This window comes from Quercus robur, chromosome 5 (genome assembly GCF_932294415.1).
Source record: "Quercus robur chromosome 5, dhQueRobu3.1, whole genome shotgun sequence".
NCBI lineage: Eukaryota > Viridiplantae > Streptophyta > Magnoliopsida > Fagales > Fagaceae > Quercus > Quercus robur.
Window position 1 is genome coordinate 2,931,892 of NC_065538.1, and position 25,234 is coordinate 2,957,125.

Sequence of the window (25,234 nt, forward strand, 5' to 3'; positions counted from 1 at the left end):
TTGGCCAACCTTACCTAACTGTCATTGCGTTACTTATAACGCGTTTTTTTTTTTTTTTTAATCCCACTCTCTCTGGCACTGTGTTATACTATATATATATATATATATATATATATTTTTTTTTTTTTTTTGTTTCTTTACTTTTTGGTTTGTACTCTAAATATTTTATGTGTATTATTGTACTACTTTAGGTGTTAATTTACTTATTTGTAGTTCTTATATAATTTAAATTCTAGACATAAACATATTTTGTCTAAAAATATTAAAAAATATGCCTAAATATAAAATTTAATTAATTATTTAATTGTCGTGTCCACACCGTGTCGTGTTCTTATTTTTCAAAAATTGTTGTATCCTCGTATCCGTGCCCGTGTCGTATCCGTGTCCATGTCCGTGTCTGTGCAACTTAGATAAAATATGTAAAATATGATAAAACTCAAATGCCCATCATCAAAATAAAAAATAAAAAATTGGTGGGTTTTTTATACTATCATCTGCTTTCGAAATGAGCTTTTTAATGGTCCTTGCCACTCCATTGCATGGTGCGCGCCTTCGAGAGTCATCATTGGGGTACGGCAATGCCACACTGGACAGTTACTTCACTATCTTTAGAACATGAGTTTGCTAATAAAATGATGAGTTTTTCGTTTATAATGTTTGATATGGTTTTTGGGGATTGATAGTAGAAGAGTTGATAGATAAGTCACCCTTATTGCCACTCTACAGAACCGTACATGACATTTTTGAAAATCGTTGGATCATTTTCCTTGTTCGAAAATCTCCTCCCTTCTTCCACTACGCCCCAAAGAGTAAACTAGGATTGATTCAGTCATGCTTTCATTCATTTGACATTTGGGTTCTACTTAATTTTGTCGAAATAAAGACACGAAACCAAAAAACAATGCATAAATACAAATTTTACGTATATTTGCTTTTTTACAATCAGCTGGTTAGAAGATCAGAGATCAATGCAAAACATATACAGCTTATGAGATAAAAGTTTCAGCAACTCAACTAAAAACAAATGCCTGCATATTTATATATCTTTGGTTTCTTACAGATATAGCAACCTGTCTCTAGCATTCAAGTAATAATCTTGATAAGAGATTACTTATTCCTTTTTTCTTTGTTTTTTTACTAAAGAAGAGATTACTTATTCACAATTTTATTGTGATAAGACAGTCACAATTGTAATTAAAAAAAGAAAAAGAAGACAATCATAACTAATGTGATTTCACTACAAGAAGCCTCGTCATTCAAGATGCTAGGGTCATGCTTGGGCAACTATCCACAGTGCAAGCCAAGATGTCCCTGTAATCCCGGGAGATTCTGAAAGAGTCGTAAACCTTTCCATCCCTGCTCTTCTTGTACTCAAACAACAGGTTTGAATGGTCAAATGCTGTAAGTTTTATGAATCCATAGTCATAGTCTCTAAAGAAACTCCATTTGGTTTGGAGGGTTGTAAAGGTTGAAAGGCTTGCTCCTCCACCACCAGCAACCACATGAATTGTTCCATTCAAGGTGCCCTTATAGTAGTGCTTCTCTTCATTGGTGCAAATATTCTGCAAAGAAATGGCAATGAATTGTTTGTATAAAAAAGCTTGCAGTTCAATACATTTTCAGGCTCAATTGCCTGTAGCTAATATTTATCTCACAAGTAGCATGTCCCATGTCTTTTGAAAGGAGGCACTACTATATTTGATAGTTAAGGAGTGTTTGGATATTTTTCAATAATGGTGACTTTGTAAAAAAAAAGAAAAGAAAAAGGGAAATGATAAGGACTACATGAAAATTTTTGTTTCGGTGTTGTGTTCTGTTTTCCAATTATGGAGTGTTTTTTTTTTTTTTTCAAACTTAAAAATTATAATGATAAAAAAAATTTATAGTGGAGACTGGAGAACCGTGACTGTGCAATTTTGACTTCAAGATTTACTTACTGCTCAACTGCTGCAATCCTACTACAGTCAAGATGCTTGCCCTAATAGGCTATATAGACCATTTTAAGTCAGGTCCATGAAGGGTTTGTTCAAAGCATTTATAAGATATTAGAACCAAAAGAGCCAAGTAATCTTAATACACCATATAATTCTGCGAATTCTGTCCTCTTTGTGTGTATCTAGAAAAAGTATATAGAAATGACTTTTAGATGGAAAGCAGATACAGATTTGCTGTCTAAGTAACATCAAGAGATGTGGAACCCCTTATTACTAATGTAGCTAATATTATTATTGCTGTCCTTGTTGTTTTTGTTTTTTCTTGGAGATTTTCTGCTTGAGAAAAGATAATGAAAGATAATTCTCAGAGATGGGGAAAAAGTAATCAAATAAGTCTATATTCTACAGGTCAGTAACTCGTTATTTACAAAACATATACATAACATTAGCAGGTTATTCTGAAACCTGCTACCCAAAATCACATTTCGTTGTGACCTTATTTGACTTAAGTTTAGAGGCACAATGAAAATGTTGTAGTTTCCTTTGAAACAATTCATATTTACTTCCTTGTTGGAGTGAGATGCATAAAAAAGATATGGATAAGTAACATCTTTTTCATGCAAAAATAATAAGAATACCTGGTATATGGGACATGTCCTTTCATAATTGTGCACATGGCCATACACGGCAATGTCCACCTTGTATTTCTGCCAGAGCTTTTGCAGGCTCTCCCTCCCCATTGGTTCCTCAAATGATCCTTCAACTGCATAACTGATACCAGATGAATAACCAAGTACTCGATGTGCAAGAAAAATTAGCCATGGTTGCTTTTGCCTATCGACTGATGCCAAGCAATGCTCAATGAACTTGTACTGCTCGGTTCCTTCCCTCCAGTCATGTTCAGTGTCAGCTATGCAGAAGTGGAACATGCCATAATCAGTGGAGTACCTGGAAAATGAAAATAATACTGTTTACGCCATTTACTTGCACATCTAGAAATTAAGTCCTATTGTAGGCCACATATGGGAAGATTGATGTACTGGTACAATATTAATAAAACATATAAATACACAGCTATAGGTGAATGCCAATTACTTAGCAATCTACTTTTTCATATAAAAACACAGACATATAGGTGAATGGAAAGCAAAAAAAGTTTGAAATGATATTCTTGTACCAGAATTTGGCTCTGTTCTCAGCAGGGACATAAAACATGGTCTCTGCCAACACGCCACATTCCCCCCCAGAGTCCATATTCCCATAGAATGATCCAGTCCCTGGCCAGTCACGCTCATGGTTACCACTGTAAGGATTGTTCACCAAGTGGCACATAAGACAAGGTACAAGACAAGTATAAGCTCAAATATTATGAGTGATATATTAAGATGAAACCTTGCAATCATGTATGGCACGGTTGATGCAATTGGCTCAACCTGTGCAGTAAATTGGTCCCACTGTGAAATGTATCCATTTGCATAACAAATATCTCCAATGTGGAAAACTATATCAATGTTCTTTAAGTCTCTAATAAGCTCTCGAGTAGTGTTAAGAGAGCCACGCTGGAAATTGTTATATTCGTTGGAACCATCAGCTTCATCCTGTAGACGGAAAGGTTTAAGCAAAATTCCAGAAACTACATAAAAATTGGATAGGGCTTCATAATCTTAAACATTGATCCTAAAACTTAAAGCAGCAAATTTTTAATACACGGCAGATTTGATCTTGGAGATCAATATTCTGAGTTTAAGAGAATGAAATTACTGTGCATTCAAAGTGAGAAATTGAATATACTACTGTAAGATCAGGCAGATATTTGTACATTTAATATTATAATTAAAAAAAAAAATAGCTAAGCAAGATAAATTAGTATGTTGCTGATGATAAATATAAATTAACTACAATAACCCACACACGAGTCATTTAGCCGTGGCTGAAATATGGGATTTAATAATTTAGATGTACATAAAATTTTCCAATAGAGTCCAAACCTTCCCCATGTCACCAAAAATAACCACACGTTGTAGAGAATTTTGACCAGGATAAGGAGATGCTCTAAACTGATATTGTTGACTCCAAACATATGTACCATTGAACAATTTATGCCCCAGCTTGTAAGTATATCTGTATAATCATCAATAAAAAAACATAATTGAATGTTGAGTTACTCGTAAGTTGAAAAGCCGAAAGTGAAATTTCAACAAAGTACCCAACAAATAACTTCTATGGTTCCTATCTTTAGTCAAAACTAATCTAGTGAAAATATTCCTATTTCAAATTCAATGCTTTTGGGTCTATGGGTTATCCCATTGGTTGTTATTGATGAAATAAGAAAAGAAATTTAAGAGCTTGTGGATTGAAATTTTCACAAAATTTTGGCCGAAAAGTAAAAACTTATGCTCAAATAAAATTATACAAAGATTAATATTATGGACATATAAATGCAGAACAATGGAGGTGCTGCTCCTCTGCATAAAACTTGGCCCAAAACCCAATTTTTAAGAGTTCACACCTAAAATCAAAATCATATGCAAGAAGAAAGATACAACATACACTGCATTGGGCCACAACTCCTTCAGAAAACTAGTATGTATAAATCCAGGATCACGCCATCCCACTGTCCTTGCCGGTGCATCTGCTCATATACAACAATAAGATGAGTTATGGACCAATGGGAAAGAACCCAAGAACAGATTTTGGGTGATATTTCAACAATATTAAAAGAAAAATGAACCATCATGCAATTCTTTTGCAAATGTGTCAACCTTCTGAACATGATCTGTCCCAATTCTAGGGATAAGTTTTTATTTTATTTTTATGCATGCTGGTGAGTCCTGATGTTTAGAGTGGCAACATTCCCAGATAGTTTTTAAGAAAAAAAATTCAAACATAAGAATTTTACACACCACACATGCTATTACGATCGAAAGTCAGTGTCCCAGCGGGAGAATGCACTTGGTTGCCTCCTTTTGGACCCCACTCAACAAAAGCTCCTGCTTCATTGATCCCATATCCACTTGTCCATGTCACAGTCATCTGAGTATCAATTCAAAACCATGTTATCTCCTTGAAATTGTAAGCTTCTTAATGTAAAAGCAGTAACCTAAGGTAACTTTAGAATAAGCATCACCCGTTATTAGTTCAAGGAAAAAAAAAGAGTAGAAGAAGGTGCTAGAAAACTAGTGGAACAAAAGCTTCAAGGTAAATGAATAGCTTTACAGTACAAAGCAAAACAGGCAGGATAAATACTTGTGCTGTGTTGATAGGCTATGCACAAAATAAGCAGACCTACTCTTGTTATGTCATGTATGAGCTTCAATTATTAAAAGAAAATAAAAATTGGACTTACTTCATTCCATTGTTTCCCTTGAGCTAAGCGTGGGTAAACTGGTGCATTTGGATTTGCAAAAGCTACTTGATTTGAAACTGCCACCAGCTTAGGCTATTATACAGAAAATAAATACATAAATAAACAAATTGCAGAAAAGGTCAATCAAGTTTTAAATGCAAATAGCAAAAAGAAAGCTTTTAATGTAAAAAGGACAGGTCATGAAAATGGAAAAAGAAAATGAAGGAAGACAAGAGGAGAGAGCCAAAAGGACATAGGTAGAGGCCTTGCAAGAAGCCATCACTGCCAAGGTTTTAAGGAAAATATGGAGTCAGCATTCAGAATAGCATAAATGGATTGAGTTAGCCAACCCAAAGTAGTTGAGATTAAAGCTTTGTTGTATATATACTATAATCCATGAAGCAGTGATCACAAGCATTGTTTATATATGAAATTTCCAAAATATCAAAAGTTGAAATTTTTTTTTTTTTCTTTTTTTTTCTTTTTCTTTCAGAGAACTGAACAGGAAAACATAATATTTCATTGCATAAGAAATATTGCTTCATATAAAACAAATAAGTTATCATGTAAATATGCAGATATTGACATTTGTGAGCATACATTTGATAAGCCACCAGAAAATAGTGCAAATGAGAAATCTGATCTCTGATTAATCAGCTGAAGCTTCAAATATCCTTTACCAGTGTCTTTGTACTCAGGACTGGAGTAGTTTGCAAACTGATACTGCAAAAGAAGACATTCCAGTTCACACTTTTAGCTCATTTTCTTTGTCAAAGAAGATCAGGGCAAGAAGAATTTCAGAAAGTCAATGTGCTGTGCAGGATGAACCTTGATAGGTGCAGAACATAGTAGTGGAGGATAAACTCTAGGGTTTACTTCAGGGCAGGTGGAAGCACTGAAAATGTTGAAGTGGAAGGGCTTCCAATTAGATCAATGCCATTAAGGTTTATTACAAGCATAAAAAAAAAAAAAAAAAAAAAAAAAAAAAAAAGGTGTTCACAAGGTTCCAAATGTGGACTGAAGGTTCAGAAATGCATTGACATTTACTCACTTGAAATTGGCAGGAGAAAATACTCCTATCCAATCATCAGCTGATGGCTTTGGAGAACTATACTCCAATGTCACCCATTCTGTAGTTTGCTCCTAAAACAGTGAACAAAACTTGCATCAGCCACAAAACAAAATCTACATTAAGCACAATTTTAGTGGTTTGATCCCCCAACACAAACTACAATCCACATAGGAAATTCAATGGCCATATTTTATTTTTACAACTAAAAAGCATGCAAACTTGAAGATCATCAAGTTCAATCAAGCAAGTTCCTGATTAAAATACATATTCTAAATGATTAGACAGAGATGAAAGAAGCACAATGCTGTTGAGGCATACCTTTAATCCGAGGACTGTAGGAGAAGCTTTAATATAAGCATCGCGATTAAGATCAACTGTTGCCTTATGAATCGCAATTTTTGACAGAGGCTGATCCCCATGTGACCATGCTTCTTGAAGGGTTGTAAGAACCAAAAATATTGCCAAGGACAACAAAATTAGTCCTCTCATCCCAACCAAGATCTGAGTTCAATAAAAAGGGTATAAGTTCATACTTCAAAGTGAAAAACAAAATTGCAACTCCAAAAACATACTTTCAAGAATTAAACTAACTTAATACACACACACACACATTTTTTTTTTTTCCCGAGCACGGTACCTGGGCTGATATTATTAACCGTGCTAACCTTGTACTGCAACCAATATAATATGAAGCTCAAAAGAATGTCAAGATACTATCTTCCCACTAAAAGCAGAATGAATGCAAAATATGAATGAAATTGAAACTCCAAAAACATACTTTCAAGAAGCAAAATTGCATAAAACACATGTAACACCCTAACTAGCACTGTCAATATAGTCATCATAAAAAATCAGACAGACTTAATACAGTAACCAGCATAATATATAGCTCAAAAGCACTTCAAGATACTATCTTTCCCCCTTGAAAGCAGAATTGAATTGCAAAACACTGGCATATACACACCGATATTATCAACCAAATGAACCCATCAAAATGGAAAGCCCAATCAAATTCCCACAATAGGCTTACATTGCAAGGGTACAAATACACCAAAGAAATACCTCTACTTACTGATTCTACTGCAAAGGAAGCAGAATAACAATTGAGAATCCAAAACAAGCAACTGGGTATTCACCCAAACTTCAGTAAGAAGCACAAGATAAGAAAAAGAAAGAAATTTGGTGCACCTGTAGAGAATTGTACTGCCAAGAACGAAAGGTCAACGTGAAACAAATAAATAAACCAAAGATGGAAAATTTGTAAATAATTTAAATTGAGGAATTTAAGAAATTATAGAAAAACATTGGACTTTGGAATATCTAAGAGAAGATTCGACCGTTGGTACCGAGATTAAAGCTGAGTTGTCACTTGTTCATTGATGGACATACTACGAAATCTTTCTTTTGGCATTCTGTGCACTCTTCGGTAGTGAGATCAGCACGGCAGAGGTGGAGGGCATAGATGGGGTCTGAGATGTTGAGGAATTTTTGGAGTTTGCTGATGGCGTTGGAGGAGAGGGAAGAAGTGAGGGAGCTGGTGGCGTACAGGGAGATGGAAGAGAGTAGGGAGATTAGACTGGATTGTAGGATTAGAACCCAAGTTTAGTTTAGTTTAAAAGAAGATGTTCACTATATGTCTGTATTTGGTAGCCTACAAATTTATGGTAGGCTTACAATGCAGTCCATTTTGGAAGAGAAATGTTACCTTAACGAAATTTTCACCAGTAACAAGGTATTATTAGTTGTTACGAGCAAACAAGAAAAGTAATTTAAGGTGTGGATTCAAATTTGAATCAATAATAATTTGTCATTAAGATTTGTTGTAAAAATATTACAGAAATACCACTTCTCTTTTTGAAAAGTTGGTTGGTTTTACGGTGTTAGTGTTTTTAGCCTTATGTGGTGTAGTGTTTTTAGCATCAGTCATAGATGATTGGGATCAAAACGATGTTTTGACTTATATTCCATTGTTTATAAATAAATAAATAAATAATAATAATAATAATAATAATAAAAACTATCCTATTGAATCAATAACAGCTTACCACCAAAGATTTGTTGTAAAAGTGTTACAAATATATCACTTCTCTTTTTGAAAAGTTGATTGGTTTTACTCGGTGCTAGTGTTTTCAACCTTATCTAGTGCTATTCTTTTTGGGAAATTGGGGTTGGTTTTTTCTGTGAGTGTTTTTAGCATCAATCATAGGTAGTTGGGATCAAAATGATGTTATGATTATATATCCCATTGTTAAAAAATAAAAATAAAAAAGTAAAAGACTATTATATCCTATTCTAATAATATTCCAAAACTTGTTTGGTTGTTTCCTTTTTCTTTCTTGGTTTGCTTATGTTTGATTACAACTTATAAATAACATTTTTTTCCCCTTAAGAAATAATTAATCTCAATAGGATCTTCTAAAAGGTTTGACTTACTTCTAATACATTTTCAATTGGATATCTCATTTTGTTTTAAATATACAATAACAATTTTCCTAAAAAAAAAAAATACAATAGCAAGTAGTTGTGGGTTTTAATTTCCACACCTTTAAATGGAAAATTGAAATTCTTTGTTTAAATGTGTGCAAAATGCAAAAAGATATCCTAGAGTTTGGATCAATTTCAAATAGATTTCTATACTCAAAACTTAATGTATATTTTTCCCTTTTAAATGATGATGACATGATAAAATCAAAACCATTCATTTTACCATGAATTGTTAAGAACTTAAGATTTTAAAAACTCTATGATATAGTTACCTTTGAAATATAGAGCATCTAAATCCAAGGAAAAAAAAAAAAAAAACACGCTGGTCCAAAACAAGTAGTTACAAAAACCACTATTATAAAGATAATAGGTATGCCCATAGCCTTGTAGCTAGATTGACATCTCCCCTTACACAAAGTGATTGGGAGTCTAAAGGGAAAAATGTTCAAATTGTAAGGTTAACAGCATATTGTAACTATCTCAAAATAAAAAGTAAAAGTTATGAACAATGCCACACCACACTGAACAATTGATTCACTGTTTCTTCATCATTAGAACATGAGTTTGTTGATAAAATTATGATGATATTTCATTTATAATGTTTGATATGATCGGCTGGTTGGAAGATCAGAGATCATGATATAGCAGCCTGTCCCTAGCATTCAAGTATTGATGTTGATAAAAGATTACTTATTCACAATTATATTGTGGTAAGACAATCATAATTGTTATTAAAAATAAAAATAAAAAAGAAGAAGAAGAAAGAAGACAATCATAAGTAATGTGAAGTCACTACAAGAACCCTCATCATTCAAGATGCTAGGGTCATACTTGGGCAACTACACACAGTGCAAGCCAAGATGTCCCTGTAATCCCGGAAGATTCTAAAAGAGTCATAGACTTTTCCATCGCTGCTCTTCTTGTACTCAAACAACAGGTTTGAATGGTCAAATGCTGTAAGTTTTATGAATCCATAGTCGTAGTCTCTAAAGAAACTCCATTTGGTTTGGAGGGTTGTAAATTGTGTAAGGCTTGCTCCTCCACCACCAGCAACCACATGAATTGTTCCATTCAAGGGACCCAAGCTTATAGTAATGCTTTTCTTCATTTGTGCAAATATTTTGCAAAAAATGACAATGAATTGTTAGTTTAAAGAAGCTTGGAATTCGATACATTATCGGACTCAATTAATATTTATTTCACAAGTAGCATGTCCCATGTCTTTTGAAAAGAGGTGCTGCTATATCTGATAGTTAAGGAGTATTTGGATATTTGAGTATAAAAATAAGAATTAAAAAAATAAAAATAAATAAACAGATGTGAGAAGGACAACTATTTCTTGAAAATTTTGTTTTGGTCTTACATGTTTTCTGTTTTCAAATTATGGAATGTTTTTTTTTTGGTTCAAACTCTAAAGTCATAATGATAACAAATATATAAATAGTGGAGACTGGAGAGTCATGTTCAAGTTTTGACTTCAAGATTTACTCAGTGCAGAATTGCTGCAATCCTACTATGATGCCCTAATTTGATTGATTATGAAATATGTGTAGGTGTGTGATGAGTCCCACATCGGGTATTTACTAGGTTGAACTGGGCTTTATTAACAACTGCAAGAAGTCTCAATTGTGACTAGTCATTTTGAGGTATGACGTAGATATGACTAGCACTTTTCCTTAGGTCGTTATATATGATATCAGAGCCGGCCCGGTAATCCCATGTGGGCTCGGAGACACTACCCCACAAAGTGAGCCCTAACGAGGACGTTAGGGATTTAAGTGAGGGAGATTGTGATGCTCCAATTTGATTGATTGTGTGATGTGTATGGGTGTGTGATGAGTCCCACATTGGGTATTTACTGGGTTGAACTGGGCTTTATTAACAATTACAAGGAGCCTTAATTGTGACTAGTCCTTTTGAGGTATAACACAGATGTAGCTAGTGTTTTTCCTTGGGTAGTTACAGTTTTGAGAGGAAAAAAAAAAAAACACCATTTTAGTCCCTACATTTTGAGGTCACAATCAATTTGTTTCTAACATTTTGGTAGTAGTCAATTTGGTCCCTGCTATTTTTAACTTGCAATCAATTTGATTCTTGTCGTTAACTCATCAACGGAAAATGTTTACATAGCAAACAATGTGCATAGTTGGCACATGTGACGTTGACATGGAAGATAAAATAATAAAAACATCGTGTAATAAATATTTTAAAATGTTACCTCTGTATTTTTCTAATTTTAATATGCCATCATAATTTTAATAACAGAGATATATCATAGGCCAATTTCCAGAGATCCTTTAGCAATGCACAACGTCAGCTTACTTGTCTCGGCAACCTCAGATCTCTTTGGCTATTCAAATGCAGTCATTTGAAAAATGTCTTTTCATTGTCCATAGCGAGAGGTTTGGTTAGGTTTGTTCCCATCAAAGCCATTGGATTGTACTCAACACAATTTGGTTCCTGTCGTTAACTCACCAACGAAAAATGTTTACATAGCAAATGGTGTGCATAGTTGGCATATGTGATGCTGACATGGAAGATAAAATGATAAAAACATCATGTAATAAGTATTTTAAAATGTTACTTCTATATTTTTCTAATTTTAATATGCCATCATAATTTTAATAACAGAGATATATCATAGGCCAATTTCTAGACATCCTTTAGCAATGTACAAAATCAGCTTGCTTGTCTCGGCAACCTCAGATCTCTTTGGCTATTCAAATGCAATCATTTGAAAAATGTCTTTTCATTGTCCATAGCGAGTGGTTTGGTTGGATTTGTTCCCATCAAAGACATTGGATTGTACTCAACACAATTTGGTTCCTGTCGTTAACTCACCAACGGAAAATGTTTACATAGCAAACGGTGTGTATAGTTGGCATATGTGATGCTGACATGGAAGATAAAATAATAAAAACATCATGTAATAAATATTTTAAAATGTTACCTCTGTATTTTTCTAATTTTAATATGCCATCATAATTTTAATAACAAAGATATATCATAGGCCAATTTCCAGAGATCCTTTAGCAATGCACAACATCAGCTTGCTTGTCTCGGCAACCTCAGATCCCTTTGGCTATTCAAATGTAGTCATTTGAAAAATGTCTTTTCATTGTCCATAGTGAGAGGTTTGGTTGGATTTGTTCCCATCAAATCCTCATCACAAAGACACCAACCTGAAATGAGAGTGTCTTCTTCATTTGGGCTTTTTTTTCCTTTTATTTTTTGGTTTCTGAGAAAGTTTGCTTGGGGAATTTGTTGAATTTTTTGTGCTCTAAAATTTCAATTTCCTATTGGTTATCTCTGTTCCGCGTGTTTCTCAATTTTATAGAGGTGAGATGTTGTGGAATGTATTTATGAATTCAAGGATTTAAGATAGAAAAATTAAGGTGATTTTGTGTTCGGTTGCCATGAAAATCAAAGAAAATCTAGGATTTCTAATTTTGTTTTCCATCTTTAAAATTTGCAAAATTAATTTTTTTTTTCAAAATAAATGCTTACGTGACATTTAAAAATATTTATTAAACAATATTTTTATTATTTTATTTTCCACGTCATTATCACATGTGCCAACTGTGCACACCGTTTGCCACGTAAACATTTTCCATTAGTGAGTTAACGGTAAAAACCAAATCGACTACAAGTTGAAAATAGTAGGAATCAAATTGACTACTACTAAAATGTAGGGACCAAATTAACTATAGCCCTAAAATTTAGGAATCAAAATAGAGTTTTCGCTAAAAAAAAAATTGTACTGCCGTATATTGTATTTTCCCTATGAATAGTAAAATCCTTACAAGTCTGTGGACATAGCCAAATTGCCAAACCACGTAAATCTTTATCTTGTATGATTGTTTTCTCTGGTGCATATTTTTTATTTATTTATTTTTTTTTTTGCATCTCATATATCTGGGAATTTTATGTGTATTTCCTACATTTAGAGCATCCATTAATCATCTATTTTATAAAACCTTTTATGAAAAATTGAAAAAATTGTCAAAAAGGTTAGTCATTTTTGAGTAATGCTACAACCACAAATTATTTAACAACTTTTTTTACAAAATGTTGATATAGCTAATCTCTTATTAGTTTTCATTTATGTCTACCATTAATATCACTTTTTCATTTACTAATAATCACTCATCATATTAGCAATTTGTAAAATATTTTGTAAAATAGTTTGTATTTTTAGCATTATTTGTCATTTTTTTATTTCACATAAAAAATTTCCTAAAATAGTTTACTAACATGTAATCTAAAGGCATACATTAATAAAACCCAAAATGAAATACTAGGAAAAGTGGCAAACTAAATGGAGTGGAGCATGAAGTAGTAATGTATCTTTTTTTCTTTTTTAACTTTTCTTCCTTATTTTTCTTTACTCAAATATTGGGTTAAAACTTTTTTAGAATTGTGTCAAATTATTTTTGTTAAATACAAATGTTATCCTTTATAGAATTCTATGCGAAAGGTGATAGTAAAGATTCTCTAAAAGTTTATGCTACCATATGGTCTAACATAATCAATGACGATATAACACATTGTGACTTGATAAAATTTACTCAATGTAACACAATCGAAAATTACATAAGTGAATATATAACCTACATACAAGAGGTTAAGAACCTTTTATAACTCAACTAATACCTTACATTTTTGGCGTTTTCAATGGAATCGTCTGGAATTCAAAATCCCACATCTACGTTGTATTTGTTGAATCTATTAAAAAAATAAAACAAACAAAAATCCTTACACATATGAGACTAATCCTAATAATCTTGCTAACACAATAAAAAAAAAAAAATCATTGATATATTTCTCCATCATATTAAACTAATCCAAGAGGTGCCAAAAGCCATGCTAATAATCTTGCTAACACAATGAAAAGAGTCACTGATTTATTTCTCTATCATATTAAACTAACCTAAGAGAAGTTATGGGTTCCAATTAGCTTAATTGGTAAAGTCTCTGATGGTTGAATAAGAAAATTTGGGGTTTAATTCCTGCCTACACCAAAAATTGATTAGTATCTTGATCTGATGATAAAGAGCTATCATTAGAAGTGGACGCCATAGGCTGAAACTCTCTTAAAAAAAAAAATAAAAAATAAAAAATAAAAAAAAAACCTAATAGATGCTTAGAGACTTTTAATTCAATTCATTGCTACCTCTTGGTATTTCTAAAACATCTATGATTCAAATCTACCCTCCTTATTGTAACCATCGAATTATCACTACAACAAAAACTAATAGGTCATTCGTAAGCCCATGCTAAGAGCAACCACATCAGTTCGTGTATTTTACACATCTATTTTTACACTCAAAACCTACTTTTTCTATTTTACACATTCACTTTTACAAAATATCCACATCAGTTCATCTATTTTATCACCCCCTTTATTTAAATAATCAATTTTTTCAATTTTTTTATTATTTCCTCAACCGATCACACTATTATACGCGCGTTCTCATTTTGTTATACAGCTCTCTTTCTTTTCTGATAAAGCTCTCACTTTCTCTCTTTGGGAACCCATTTTCGTTCTCACTTTCTCTCTCTCTGATAAAGCTCTCTTTTTCTCTCTCTGGGAACCCATTTTCGTTCTCACTTTCTCTCTCTCTGATAAAGCTCTCTCTCTCTCTCTGGGAACCCATTTTCGGTTCTCATTTTTTCTTTTCTGATGAAGCTCTCTCTCTCTCTCTGGGAGAACCGAAACCCATTTTTGGTTCTCATTTTTTCTGATGAATCTCTCTCTCTCTCTCTCTCTCTCTGATACAGCTCTCTACACCCATAACCCATCTCTTACCCAAATCTGAATCAACTCTCCCTCTCGGTCTATACCGATCAACATCTCCGTTCCACAGCTCCCGATCTCCCTAGCTCCGATCCATAGCTCCGATCCACAGCTCCGATCAGGCAAGCACCGATCTCCCTAGCTCCGATCCACAGCTCCGATCAGGCAAGACCCATACCCACGAGCTCCGATCGTTCCAGTCAAGTGTATCTCTGTGTTTTTTTTTTTTTTTTTTTTTTCACTTTTGAGTAAGTGTATCTCTATGTTGATTTGTCTGTGGATGTGTTTGGGTTAATTTTCAATTGATTTTGGGTTTTCTGTTGATTTTGGGTTAATTTTCAGTTGAGTTTGGTTAATACTCTGTGTTAGATTTCGGTGTTTGGTGGTGGCGCTGGGTTTGGTGGTTGGGTGGTTATTCTGGCGCACTGGATTGTTGTAATGGTTGGGGAAGAGAAGTCGTTAGACAGGGGAGAGAAAATAATGTTAAAAAATTGTTTACACGGTGAACAGTAACCGTGTATATATACTGTTCATTTTGCAAGACGTCGTGTATATATAGACATTTTTACATGAACTGATGTGGAAGAATTTTGGGGTAAAATGTGTAAATTGGAGCCCTTTTTGTATTTTAGATGATTATACACAAGCTGGTGTGGATGCTCTAAAAGTTTTATAGATTTAAATGATGACAAACCACAAGAGAAAATGTACTTGTTATTATTATTATTTTTTGAAACAAGTGCACTTGTTATTTTAGTATCGTACTAAAAAGCACTTTGCAACCCATATAGCCAAGAATCTTAATGGCCAATTGTATTACCAAGTTCTTCTAATGTGAAGATTTTAGGTTCAAATCTTCCGTACCCTATTTGTTGCAACTTGCAAGGAAAAAGAAAGCACATTAGTTAACATAATAAAATGAAAATTCATATGCATAGGGGTTACATTAAAATAATGCCTAAATATTTGATTTAATAAAATTTAACACTTATAATATGCATGATAATCTTGTATCTCTCTCTCTCTCTATATATATATAGAGAGAGAGAGAGAGAGAGAGATATTTGATCTTCCCTTAATTGTAATTCAAATAAAAATTTGAAAATTTAGGTTTATAAGATTTTCATTAAATTTCCTTCTCAAAAAAAAGAAAGAAAGAAAAGATTTGCATTAAATTTATTGGTAAAAATATAATTTTCAAATAATAGTCATAAAAGGAAAAAAATATATTTAATAATTAATACATTTCTTTGAAACCCTTCAACTATAAAAGTAAAATTTCACACCTTTATAATATCATAAATAAAGCCAACTTCCTTTTTTTTTTTTTTTTTTGATGGGAAAATTACACTTTTCTACCATGAACTATGACTACGATTACACTAAACATTTGAATTATTGAAACATATGGTCGACCCCTTAATTTTAAAAATATATTACACTTACCTTCTACAAAATGTTTTGTTGTTAATTATGGAGTATGATGGAATTTAGCAATGAAGGACTAATTTATCCTTTTGATGTCCATCTTGAAGAGAGGAGTAAAATGGTCTTTCAGTATTAAATTCTATCATAGTTAATTCAAAAATAGAAAGTGGGGGGACATTGAAACAATTTTAGTGTGTCAATTGTGTGTTTTGATAATTTATGGGATTAACAAGTGTGATCATGGTGAAAGATTAGGATGTAAAGGTATAATTTATCCTTTTTTAAATGTAGTTTATATATATATATATATATATATATAATGTAGTTTTAAAATATGACTTTTCTTGTGCACTTTATTTTTTTGCATTGGACACAAACAAAAGGATGGGATTTTTGTAACAAATTTAGAGGAATCATTAATTTTTTTATATTGTTTTTAGAGGAATTTTTTTTTTTAGAAATGTTTTTAGAGGAATAGGATTCATTAATTTAAAGAGCCACCATCCAAAAATAGACCAATTTGTAGAACTTTTTATACAAATGAAAATCAATAAAAATTGGAAATTAGAAATGTGGGGCCAGAGAGTTTGTGATCTCGGTCCACTTTACATTAGGGCCCAAGGCCCGTGCCAAGGAGAGACGTTGCCGAGAACATGCAGTGAAAGTCCAAATGGCCTAGAGATGTAGTCGAGGACGATCCTGTCCTTGGCATCCTAAAACTTAAAAGGAAAGAATGGCACGCCATCAACGGTAGCCCTTAGAGCGCTCCAAGAAGAAAGGGCGAGTACAGTGTAGGAGCGGTTCAAGGAAAAGATGTCACCTCTGTATTGAATGCGCCAACAAATGTCCTGGTCGCATTAATGGGGAAAGAACTCCTGAACAGTGTGGCAACAAAGAACAAAGGATGCTATTACTACAATTAAGTACTCTGCGCCTGACAGAGCCATGCTTTTCAGCTTTTACAACTACCCCCTAACCACTTTGAGTATAGGCTGATAAGACAAGTATCAGCCCTATAAAGCTGAACCTACACGTGGACGTTCGAGAGAGGAAAAAAGCTAGTATAAAAGGAGAGAAAGGGAGGAGCATAAGGAGGGGGGCTCTAGGACCATAAAAACCTAGCGTAAAAAGGAATAAGAAGAACATTAAGCTCCTCGGACGAGGTTCAAGAACCGGAGCCACCCAAGCTGTGCCGAGGAGAAAGTCTTCTTGGATAAACTCAGTTCACCTCTGTGCGATCGTCATGAATACCATGACTAACGACGGTCCGCTCACCATGGCCTAGCCTTTTAGCCCACTCTCTACAAATTTATTGTTTGGGCCTTTTACGTTCGAACTCAATACCAATTTGGGATCGCTACAAATTGAGTCATTACAAGAAATATTTATAAAAATTAACCATAAAGAGAAATTATAGTTTCAAAAGTGAATATTATTGTGGACTATAAATAATATATTGCATCGTCTTTTTTTAATTATTTTTTTATTTATGAATAGAATCGTCTATTTTAATTTATAAAAAGTGATTGATTTAAATTTTTTTGAAAGGATGCCCTTTATATACCCGTCAAGTTTGTATTGCATATATATATATATATATATATATAAGTTTTGTTTGAGGATTGCATTCTATTAAGTAATGAATTTGATACCATCGCATATCCTTGGTACGATAATCATTCCACAAGTATAAGTGCTTGTGGGGTGTGGGGGTAAAGGCTGGGGTTCAAGTCTCTAGGAGGGAGTTTCATACACATATATTCTTAGATTAGCTTAAAGTAGAAATTCTATCTTATATTAAAAAAAAAAAACGATTTCCAATCAAATTAGATTAGATATCAATTGGTTTTTGTTATAAATGAAGTTCAACACCGAATCTCTTAGTTGATGATAAAATACTTTTATAATTGAGGTAATTTGAACCCACAACAATATGAGTGATTAATTTTGCTAAAACTTTTCCTATAAAAAATAAAAAATTGTACTAAAAGTCTAAAAACTTAAAAAAGTTTTTTTTGAAATCCAAATATCTGGATGAGAAATTGAAAACCCATTATAAATGGGCCAAAAGAAAAATTATACTTTATATATTTTTTTTTTATATACAAGATAGAAATTATACTTTAGAATAATCTAAGTATATGTGTGTGTGAAACTCTCTCCTGGAGAGTTGAACCTCACATTTTGTCCCCTATACCCCACAATCAATTATATTTGTGGAGTGACTATCACGCTAAGGGTGTGTTGTGGTTTTTAATATTCAAAACTATGTATATGTTTTTTTTTTTTTTTTTAACCTCTAATCATAAAATTTAGCTGCTTTTAATTATTTTTCTATTACAAACTTACAAGTTGAGTAATGCTATAAATATTAACTAATTTACAACATTTTTACAAACTGATATTGTGGACAACTTCTTACTGGTTTTTTTTTTTTTTTTTTTTGAGAAACAAACACACACACACAAGAAAGAAGGAAATGAGTTCTAATACAAAGGCACACCACAACTTTACTCAAAAGTCATGGTAACTTTTAAGGGAAAGTGGAGCAAGTTATATTGGTTTTTCGTTTAAGTCTACCATTATCATCGTTTTTTTATTTACCAATAATCACTTACCATTTTTTTTTTTGTTTCTTAAAAAAAAAAACTCACCATATTAATAATTTGTAGTTTTTTTTGCAAAATAGTTTGTATTTCCAAATTACTCTTTCAAGTTACACTCAGTCATCCAACTTGTTAATTCAAAAACGTAAATAAATAAATTACATTAAAAAAACGTTAATAAAAAAGAAAAAAAAAAGAAAAAGAAAAAGAAAAAAAGAGTTAGATGAGAATTAGATAGGTTACACTAGGACAATATATAATATCACGGCTGTGTAAGTTGTACCTTTTGAGAATAATAAAGTTATTTCCAAATTGGCATTCCAAGGTACAATACCTTAAAGCACGCACTCTCTCGTTTTTTTGGTCCTCCAAAACCAAACCCCTCTATTATAGCCATATTGTCTCGGTCAGATTCTGAGCATTGTCATCACCGTCCCTCAGATCCTTCACATCAAAAGCAAAGTCCAAATGATATAAACCAGGTATGTCCATTACATATATAAAAAAAATACACAGTGAAAACTGTGTCTTTGTTATTTATTTTAGTTTGTTAATCTGAATTTCCAGATGGGAATGGCATTTTTCTTCAACAAATTGTTCATTTTGGTTTAATGGGTATTTTTAAAAATGAATAAAGATATGATTTTGGTGGCTTATATCGCTTGGTTTGGTGCCTTGTGATATAGATCATTGGAGATCTTGATTCAGATGGGGAATGCTTATCATTTTGTATTATCACAATTGAATTCATAGCATGTGATGAAGAAGAAGAATTGGGTCATTTTGGTGATCTCTTATGTGTTTTTAGTGAATATAAAAAATGGGTTTTTGTTGTTGTTCTTTGTGGTTTTTAACAAATGCCTCTCTAATGCCCAGCACAATGAAATATGTCAATATTGTAAGAGCCAAATCATGGGTCTTTTTTTTATTTTTATTTTAATGGGAGTTTGGTCATTTGGATTCTGAGAGTAACATTTGAAGAGGTGAGTTGTCAAGATGTGACCTTGCTTAATAACTCATTGTGATCCATTGGAGTTAAGAGGAACTATAGATGGTGTTACCATGACAGATGTGATTATGGACTCTGCACGTTAAGCTTAAATGGCAGTAGGTGTTCATGGATGATTGATGAGAGAGATATAGTAGCTGTTAGATTATGTGAATTTAGTTTATGATACTAAGCAGTGTTATTTGTTGATGTGTATATCAGTTTCTTATTTGTGTAGGATTGTTGTCTTCATATTCTCCTGGGTCCGGGATAATGGCTAACATGTTTGAGTCATTTTTTGTATAGCTGAAAGGGTCTAAGCTGAAGATGGTGAAGCTAACTTTGATTGCCCGTGTAACTGATGGTCTTCCACTAGCAGAGGGACTGGATGACAGCCGTGATTTAAAAGATGCTGAATTCTACAAACAGCAAGTCAAGGCTTTGTTTAAAAACCTATCAAGAGGTCAGAATGAGGCTTCAAGGATGTCAATTGAAACTGGCCCTTATATTTTCCAGTATCCTTGTGAAATTTTTCATGTGTGTGTGTGTGTGTGTGTGTATGTATTTTCCCAGTATTACTTATGAGAGATAGAAACTACAGTATTATTTCTAGTACAATCTGGAGTATGCAATCTCTTTATAGTTTAGAGAGTATTCAAACACAATGTGAAATCCAACTTGATTCAATCTAGCCAAAAATTTATTGCAATTAAATTTGGGGTTGGCTTCAAACACAATGTGAAGTTATGGAGATTTTATGAGACTTTTAGATGATTGTGGGATATTGAGTTCCTTGTTGGCGTTGTTGTCTAGTTAAAATTGTTCTATCATATTTAACAGATGCAAGATTTGATGGGGATAGCAGCTTCAGTTTAGAAATTATGCTGTCTTTTTCAACATGTCTTTATGCTGAAGTACCCTACTTTGCATAAAAGAGGCTCAGTTACAATTTGTTTCTTTTTACATAAGTTGGACATCTGATCTTCTTTTCTATATGCTCTGTTAAAATAATAATTGTGTCTGAATGTGGAACAATCTTAATGTTACCTTGACGTAAGTTCTTAGTTATATTATTGAAGGACGCGTTTGTTACTTGACAATGTGTGACCGTGCTTATCCTAAGAAACTTGCCTTTCAATACCTTGAAGACCTCAAGAATGAATTTGAGCGTGTTAATGGGGCTCAAATTGAAACTGCTGCCAGACCTTATGCCTTCATAAAATTTGGTATGTCTAGTTTTTTCTTCATGATTCTTTTGTGTACTTCCTATTCTTACAGCATTCTTGTTGGTGTTTCTTTTGATGAGTTTAATTTTCCTACTTTTTTTTTTAATTTTTTTATGTTTAAAAGACACATTCATACAGAAAACCAAGAAACTGTATCAGGACACCCGTACCCAGCGGAATATTGCAAAGTTGAATGATGAACTCTATGAAGTCCACCAAATAATGACTCGCAATGTTCAGGAAGTTCTTGGCGTTGGTGAAAAGTTGGACCGTAAGATATTCCTTTTTATTTTCAGAAATACTTAAATTTAATTATGTTATTTTGTTCTGATGTTTGTTTGAAGCTATGCAATATAATCTATTTGCAAAATTTTTGAATAATGTATGAAATGCTTAAGATCTTGCATTATTGCATTCAATAAGAAATTTCTCTTTGGTCACCTTGGTGGGTTTATTTCACAGGTCTGCGTTGCTTTGTGTGCGCGCACACACATAGGGCACCCCAAAAAGAACATTCAATGTCCTAGGATACTTGTAGTTGTATGTGTGTGCTTGGATATGCATGTATGTTGCTTTGTTGATATGTGGTTGTGTTTAGTCTTGAAACAAGAGTTTTTTTTTTTTTTTGAGAATCTCCTACTTTGATACCAGTTGTAGGGAATTTAACCGAAATCCCAACCTGTGAGAAACAAAAAAATAGAGAAAACACACGCCAAAGAAAACAATCACACGCATAAGACAATATTTACGTGGTTTGACAATTTGCATACGTCCACGGAGTTGCAGGGATTTCACTATTATCAGGGAAAAGTACAAAGTGTGGCTACAATTTTTATTTTCCCTCAAAAACATGGCAACCCTACAATAAAACCCCATGGACTAAGCCTCAGAAAATTTCCCATTAAAAACCATGCAACATTATTCGGGTTGGGTCAGGTTATCAAACCGGATCAAACAAAATTAAGCTCCACAAAGCCCAACAAGTCTCCCACTTGGAGACTAGTTCAATCACCAACATCAGCTGCTCTGAAACAAGAGCTATTATAGATACAATCACCCTGGTTGATATAATGCTAGCGCAATTGGTACCTATCCACTCGTAAAGGTACCTCCACTTTGCTGTACCAGAATCTGCACACGGGCATGAGGAGTGTCAAGAACAAAGCCAGGCTTGCTTTAAAGTTCTGGCAAGATGGATTTTGTGGGTTTGCTAGCTATTATCAAAATTTTGTGTTTACTATTGTCTCTTAAGAAACAGTTATTGGCATATTTGCGCTTGGTTGAAACACTTGTTGAATGTGAAGTTATGTTTGTGACATCAAATTGTATGGTGTTAACACAAAATTATAGTTGCATAACTCTCTTGTAGGTCACAGCTCTGTGTGTGGAGGTCACATATTTGCGCTTGATTGAAACACTCGTTGAATGTGAAGTTATGTTTGTGACATCAAATTCTATGGTGTTAACACAGAATTATAGTTTCATAACTCTCTTGTAGGACACATCCCCACACCCCCCCCCCCCCCCTCTTTCTGCCCCTTTCTTTGTGTGAAGGTCACATATTTCTGTTTATCTAGATTTAGCTAAAAAGAAATCAAAAGAATTACTTTGTAACTTTATTTCTTAGACTAGTAATAAATCCAAAGCCTCCCCCCTTCCCCTTCTCTCTCTATCAGTCACGCTAATGGGGGCCTTTATTTTTTTCCTTTTTAAAGTATTTGTCTTGAATATTACAAGTAATATAATCTCTTTCATATTTCAATTTTGCAGAGGTCAGTGAAATGTCAAGTCGGTTAACATCAGAATCTCGTATATATGCTGATAAGGCACGAGACTTAAATCGACAGGTTAGTTTGATCAGATTAATGCACATCATAAACATGAGAATCATCCAACTAAACTCTTTGATCCTTATGAGCATCCTTGAATGTACTACTGAAACTGCAATCTGTTTGGTGCACAGATATGCTTGTGAAGCCATGTTTGTGTGAGTCATGAAACAGTTTTCCAAAATTTAAACTTATTAATGTGATTTTTCCCTTTCCGGTACCTCAAAGCTTGTAATTTTGCGTCATCACTTTCTTAACAACTCTTTGTGCTGGTTTTAACTTTTAGCTACAGCTTGGGATACATGCATACATGTTAGCAGTTTTAATGGATATTTTACATGTGTGTGTATATATGTAAAGAACCCATGGCTGAGAATGTCAATGGATATTTGTTAGCAGAGCTGGTAAAAGCGCGCTTTAAGTGCAAAGTGCAAACCGCCAGGGCTCCAATGATTTTCCCCTCTGAGGCGTGACACATTCAAAGAAGTGTGCTTTAGGCATGCTTTTTTGTGCTCCTTTTTTTCTTTCTTTTTTTTTTTTTTTTTTTTTTTTTAATTTTTATATTTTTCAATAAAATTTAAACCAAAACTGAATTGTTGTTATGGTTGGATCTTCTCATTATTGATATAAACCATTGTTTTGGCATATTTTTGGTGTAACTTTAGGCTCTATTTTTATTTTTTTCTTGGTTTTTTCTCCCCAAAAAGTAACTCACCCATCTTCTTTTTATTTTATTTTTTGCCCTTTGAATATCTACTTGATACCAATTACCAAATCTGCTATGCCCATTCTTAGTTCATTCATGGAAAAAAAGTATGATATAATTTACTTGTGGTAATTGTTTAGTTACTTTAGAAGTTGATGTTGAACATAGCACTTAAGACTTATAGTCATTAAGTTATGAGGTTATTAGTCATAGGGAATTATGGCTATTCGAGATCCATGAAAGGCTATCGCATGGAAGTACTCATATCTAGCTTATCCAAAAAATAAAATTGACTTGACTTGCAATATTTGTGGTAAAATTGCAAAAGGAGGGCTTATATAAATGTTATATGAATAATATAAAATGTTTTATTTCAATTTATATGATTATTTGATCACTTGATTGTTGTATTGCCCATTAATAATTATTTTCGAATTTATTAAATTATTATTTTTTTAAATGAGCACTCTCAATTAGGCATGCACTTGTGCTTTGCACCTAGGCTCTAGGAGACCAATGCACTCAAGTGTGCCCCGCTTTTTACCAACACTGATTGTTAGAACTCCCACTAGATATGGGCAGTGCCTGGTATTGGGCTCTTATTTGTGCCTCCAGCTTGCCACTGGTTTGTGCAGTGTGCAATCCATTTCTTTCGTAGATTCTGTTGATTATTTGTCATTTAGATTGTAATTCTTTTGAGGAATCCTATAGATATTGCTTGTGTGTGTTATATTTAATAAAATGTTACTTATACATAAAATAAATGACTTGTGCCTCCAGCTTATTGAGTTGTGATGTCTTATTTAGAATTGAATATAAATACAAGGTAATTGCAAGTCTTATGAGATGAGACCTACATGACACCTTTCCTGGTAAAGATTCATATTTACAGGCTTGTGCTATTGCTAGTGCTATGAGCTTGGCACGAGTAATTTCCATTTGAGTAGGCTTGCCAGTTATCTTTATAACAAAAAATTTCTTTATTGTATTTATGTGTGTTATATTGACAAGATGCATGACATTTGCTTTTCTAGATTGAATTGTTTCTCTTATGTTTCTGCATTTTGTTTCTCATGTATCTGTAATTTGAAAATTACTTATCTGCTTATACATCTCAATTTTAGGCGTTGATTCGGAAGTGGGCTCCCGTTGCCATTGTATTTGGAGTGGTCTTTCTCCTCTTCTGGGTTAAAACAAAGATCTGGTGATCATTCTGAAAACAGGTTGCGCATTTCCTCTGCACTTCTTGTGGCAAAATAGTCTTAGACTCCAGTTTCATTGCCAATCCCCATATATACTTAAAATTGTGTTTCAAGGCGAACTCTAGTTCTTTTTTGGCTTAGGTTAAGGAAACTAGTCCAATAGGTACCTATGGAGATAGATCTGCTTGTAAGATTGTGGAAGAGAGACCTGTTACCTTTAAGACCAGATAAGGAGCCAAATTTATTGTTTGAAAATATGAGAAATCTTGATATATGTTTGTTACTTCTACTTTTGAATATTTTCTTTTGATTACTTACATGGAAATACTCAGAGTAAGATCATGTTAACCTTTCTAACTCATGTTTCTTTGATTTTGACTTCAATTCCAGCTGAATGATTTGTATTTCATATGTAGGTACCCAATGTTAGTACTCTTTAACCAACTAGAATTTCTGTAAAATCCTATATTGATTGAGGTCATGACTTAAAGAAGCATCTGTTATAACAAACATACCAATTCACAGTGTTATATAAGTTAATGAGTGAATGTCGTGATTAAATTTTATACTCCTTTGTTAGAGTTGGTTATACCAACCATCCACATGGTATTTATTC

At 33.2% G+C, this 25,234-nt stretch overlaps 2 protein-coding genes across 7 annotated transcripts in view; one reads left to right on the forward strand and one right to left on the reverse strand.

Moving 5' to 3' along the window:
- LOC126724836 (25.3 kDa vesicle transport protein) overlaps positions 1-24,975 on the forward strand; it is a 39,262-nt gene extending 14,287 nt beyond the window's left edge. Inside the window, exons 1-6 of one of the 3 annotated variants that reach the window (XM_050429236.1) lie at positions 18,982-19,149; positions 19,962-20,170; positions 20,721-20,881; positions 21,006-21,152; positions 22,652-22,728; positions 24,541-24,975. In XM_050429236.1, the coding sequence (XP_050285193.1) occupies positions 19,983-20,170; positions 20,721-20,881; positions 21,006-21,152; positions 22,652-22,728; positions 24,541-24,624 (657 nt within the window). In that variant the 5' untranslated portion in view covers positions 18,982-19,149; positions 19,962-19,982 and the 3' untranslated portion in view covers positions 24,625-24,975. Of the gene's footprint in view, positions 1-18,981; positions 19,150-19,961; positions 20,171-20,720; positions 20,882-21,005; positions 21,153-22,651; positions 22,729-23,109 lie in introns of those variants that run through there. The other 2 variants (XM_050429238.1, XM_050429237.1) reach the window with 2 other exon arrangements.
- On the reverse strand, positions 1,011-7,977 carry LOC126724831 (probable inactive purple acid phosphatase 1). 4 transcript variants are annotated; one of them, XM_050429228.1, is made up of 14 exons: positions 7,699-7,977; positions 7,425-7,555; positions 6,671-6,853; positions 6,332-6,423; positions 6,109-6,175; positions 5,881-6,003; positions 5,281-5,373; positions 4,838-4,967; positions 4,485-4,566; positions 3,923-4,055; positions 3,327-3,532; positions 3,112-3,237; positions 2,573-2,882; positions 1,011-1,562 (listed from the first exon to the last, which is right to left on the reverse strand). In XM_050429228.1, the coding sequence occupies exons 3-14, from the start codon at positions 6,839-6,841 to the stop codon at positions 1,257-1,259; spliced, it is 1,839 nt and encodes a 612-aa protein (XP_050285185.1). In that variant the 5' UTR covers positions 6,842-6,853; positions 7,425-7,555; positions 7,699-7,977; the 3' UTR covers positions 1,011-1,256. The 4 variants fall into 4 exon arrangements, with proteins under 4 accessions (XP_050285185.1, XP_050285183.1, XP_050285184.1 ...); XM_050429226.1 differs by having other exon boundaries at positions 6,990-7,555; XM_050429227.1 differs by lacking the exon at positions 7,425-7,555.
- Positions 24,976-25,234: the final 259 nt, after the last annotated feature.